The following is a 3,506-nucleotide window of genomic DNA, read 5'->3' on the forward strand; positions in this document are numbered from 1 at the left end:
CGTATGTTAGCAAGTCTTTGCTTTATAGCGATGAGGTTGGGCAGCTGTTGGGTAATTTGACCTCTGCTGAGAGGGCTGATGAGAGGTCCACTGTGTTGAAGGAATTTTCGGCCGAGGGAAAGTGTGACCTGACCTGCAGGGGTGATTTTGTCCCCAATGCCTCTCATGAGCTGGTGGTAGCTGATCACAAGTGGAAGGAAGCTATTTTTCCTTTCTTGGAGAAGGTTGTTGCTGACCCTCATGCTGCTGTTGAAGACTTGCTTAAGATTGCTCCTGATGTGATTCAACCAGAAGACAATGAAGGACCCCAATGATCAGGCCTGTGTGCCTTGGTATTTGGCGTATCTACCAACTCAGACAATTTCATCTTTAACTATGATGCCTGTGGTTTTGAAACAATTATCATCTTTTGACAGCCTTATATGGCTGTGTTTATGGATATTTTGTGCAGCTCCTATAGTGTTGCATCTGTGAATATAATGCAGGGTGGTTATGACTTACATCTACAGTCTTTTACGGAGTCCTATTTACGCTATACATGCATAATTATTTGCAGCAGATTGCATTTGCGCTATACTGTCTGCGAACCGCTATGTGGTGTTATATACCATTTTTGTATGGTTTGAGAGCCATTTGTTTTTATATAATTTTTCATAAAAGAAAAATTTTCTTACATGGTTTGGGAACCATTTTACCTTTACATGGTTTGAGAACCATTTTACTTTTACATGGTTTGAGAACCAAAACCCTTTTTTATCGGTTTGCAAGTTATATTTTGCTATAAATGGTTTGGGAACCACCTATGCGTAGCAAGGTACTTTATGCTACATGCGGTTTGAGAACCGTCTTAGCATGCTTTACATGTCAACGTCCGTTGTGGCGGACGTTTGCAATTTTCTCTGAATATTTTTTATATATTTATGGGCGTCCCCATTTTCTTTTTGCATTGTATACGAATTAATGTTGTGTCTCTTTTTCCTTGTGTGTTTTTAAATTTATGCGCAAATCTATGCACTTTTATTTAAATACGAGAAGAGATACACAAATAAAGGGAATATAAGCCTTTATTTAATAACATATTTGACGTTACATACCATACCCTCTAGGCTTTTCAAAATAAAAGATAATAATTAATAAAAAGGTTTTTCCTTACTAAAATTGCCTTGTCTTCGGTAGGTGGTTTAGTATCCATCCATGCGACCTAGGTAAGGTCCTTCGCTCCATGTCAGGTAATGTGGTCCATCCTGGCCTTCCTCAGATAGCTTCTTGTTCTTTGTTACTAAGGTTCCGATGCCTCTGTCCGATTGGTACTTGATCATGCCATGGATGACGGATGGGATCATTTCAAACTTTTGTATCCCGGGTCTTCTCAGGATCGCCTGGAACGGGGAAGTTCCACTGACTACCAGAAAACAGATCTTTTTAGTTCGCTTCCACCTTCCCTCTCCGATAGTCATCTTAACCGATAGCTTTCCCATGGGATTACCTGTTTCTCCGGAGTACCCTTGTACCGAAGCTTCTGTCCTTTTGAGGTTCATTCGTGACACATGGTGTAACTTCCAGAACGCTTTCTCGTACAGCACATTACATTCACTCCCTGTGTCTACCATTATCTCCTTAACTTTTGATATTTCCAAAAGGGCAGTGATTACCAGTGGGTCACGGAAGACCTTGTATGTTGAAGGAAATGAGATATTGCTTACATCACCCCGGTACATCTTTGGGAGTGGGCGCTTTTCCACAGGTTTTTTCTTTAAAATAGCATAGATAGTTTTTTCTGGGCCTTTTTTCTTTTCTCCTTGTTCATCCTCTTTTTTGGGGTTTTGCTGCCTCACGCTTTTAACCAGGTGTGCCAGCTTTCCTTCACTAATAGCTTCTTCTATGGCCTTCTTTAGCTTCCAGCAGGTGTTAGTATCATGACCGTAATCCTAGTGAAACTCACAGTATTTGGAATTGTCTCTTCTGCTCCTTGGGTTCAATCGGGGTGGTGTGGAGAAACTCTTTGCCACGCTTTCGGTGAGTAGGATTTCTTTTGGAGTCTTATTCAGTTCTGGTAGAATAGTCTTGTGGAATCCCCTATCTTCCTTTTGGTACGGGCTATATTTAGGTTTTTCCCTATCATTTCCCCATTTTCCCCTTTTTGCCGAAGCCTCTTTGTCATGTGGGGGACTATTATCCCCCTTCGAAGCTATTTCTCTTGCATCTAAGAATACATGCGTTCTCTTTTGGACTTGTTCATAAGTATTTGGAAGATCCCTATATAGGAACTCTACCAGCGGTTTGTGCCAAAGGCCATGAATTAGTCCTGATATCCTTTGGGACTCAGCGAGGTCTACTATATCCTCTGTCTCAGTGGTAAGCCTGTCGATAAATGATCTACAGCTTTCTGTCTCTCTTTGTCTTATCCCGTGGGCCGCCACGTGGATTTTCTTGTGTTTCTTTTGTTGACTTAATCGGGCTCTAAGTTTTTCCTTGAGGTCGTCAAAGCTAACAATTGACCCTTTCGTTACGCTTTTTAACCATTCTCTGGCATCCCCTTCGAGAGCATACCTAAACATTCGGCATGCAATGGGTACGTTCCATGCTTTCATCTCGGCCACTCCCTCGAATGCTTCCAGGAAATCATCCGGGTCGCTTTTTCCTTTGTAGGTCCCAAGGTGCAAAGGGTATGTCAAGTCTGTCGGGAGGGGGTAACTTTGTATCCAGGCTATGAAGGGTGAGTTTTCGACGCTTCCTCCAACCAAACTGAATTCTAAGGCATTTTGGTACGTTGTAGCCCCCCAGTTCTGGAGCCCATATGGTCTTGGAATTGGTGCCGACCCGAAGGTCTGTGTTGCAAATTGGGGTGCAAAATACTGGTGTAAGGGTCCCATCGCCTGATTGCCATATGGCTGTGGATGATACTGTGGGCCGCTCGTGTTTCCATAACCCTGCCCAGTGTATCCTTGGTTATATGAGCCTTGATACGTTTGGTCCGAAGGTCATGTGATGGTTAGTCCCGGAGGCCTTTGATAGGTGTAACCCGAAGGTGCCTGGTAGGTTTTGCCCGAAGGTCCTGTGTTTGTCCCCGAAGGGATGTTATGGTTTTGAGGCACACCTCGTGATGGGCCATTGTTGTTACCTCTGGGATTTTCTGTAGTATGCTGTCCCCGAGGTGCTTTGGGACGCTGATCTTCAGGTCCTATACCTCTAGTGCGGGTGTCATCTCGAGTCCTTCCTTCTGGGGGCACGTCCCTAGGTCCGGAGCCCTCGGGTCTTCCTCCTTCTGACTGACTTCGAGGATCTTGACGCGCAAGGCCCCCGCTACCTAGGTCAAAGCCGTATCCGGCTCCAACTCGGGATCTTGGATATCTGGGATATCTCCAAAGTCCTCTTGGCGGAGTTTCTGCATCGTAATCGTCATCTGTCTCGCCATCAAAATCTAGCACCCTGTTGGTGCTACCCAGTGCTCCAGTTCTCCTAAGATGACTCATGGTTTGCCGGATATGACTGTAATTTCTGATAAT

At 44.2% G+C, this 3,506-nt stretch overlaps 1 protein-coding gene across 1 annotated transcript; it reads right to left on the reverse strand.

The window, feature by feature from the left end:
• Nucleotides 1-1,181: 1,181 nt before the first annotated feature.
• LOC122599659 lies at nucleotides 1,182-2,873 on the reverse strand. Its single transcript, XM_043772241.1, has 2 exons — nucleotides 2,007-2,873; nucleotides 1,182-1,895 (listed from the first exon to the last, which is right to left on the reverse strand). The coding sequence occupies exons 1-2, from the start codon at nucleotides 2,871-2,873 to the stop codon at nucleotides 1,182-1,184; spliced, it is 1,581 nt and encodes a 526-aa protein (XP_043628176.1).
• Nucleotides 2,874-3,506: the final 633 nt, after the last annotated feature.

The sequence above is a fragment of the Erigeron canadensis genome, chromosome 1 (genome assembly GCF_010389155.1).
Source record: "Erigeron canadensis isolate Cc75 chromosome 1, C_canadensis_v1, whole genome shotgun sequence".
NCBI classification, from domain to species: domain Eukaryota; kingdom Viridiplantae; phylum Streptophyta; class Magnoliopsida; order Asterales; family Asteraceae; genus Erigeron; species Erigeron canadensis.

What these genes read in the sequence shown, in the direction of transcription:
- LOC122599659 (XM_043772241.1), bottom strand. Translation starts at nt 2,873, where the DNA reads ATGGGACCCTTACACCAGTATTTTGCACCCCAATTTGCAACACAGACC. An exon ending in TCCTACTCACCGAAAGCGTG is followed by an intron (nt 1,896 to 2,006) that starts GCAAAGAGTTTC and finishes ACCTGCTGGAAG; the next exon opens with CTAAAGAAGGCCATAGAAGA.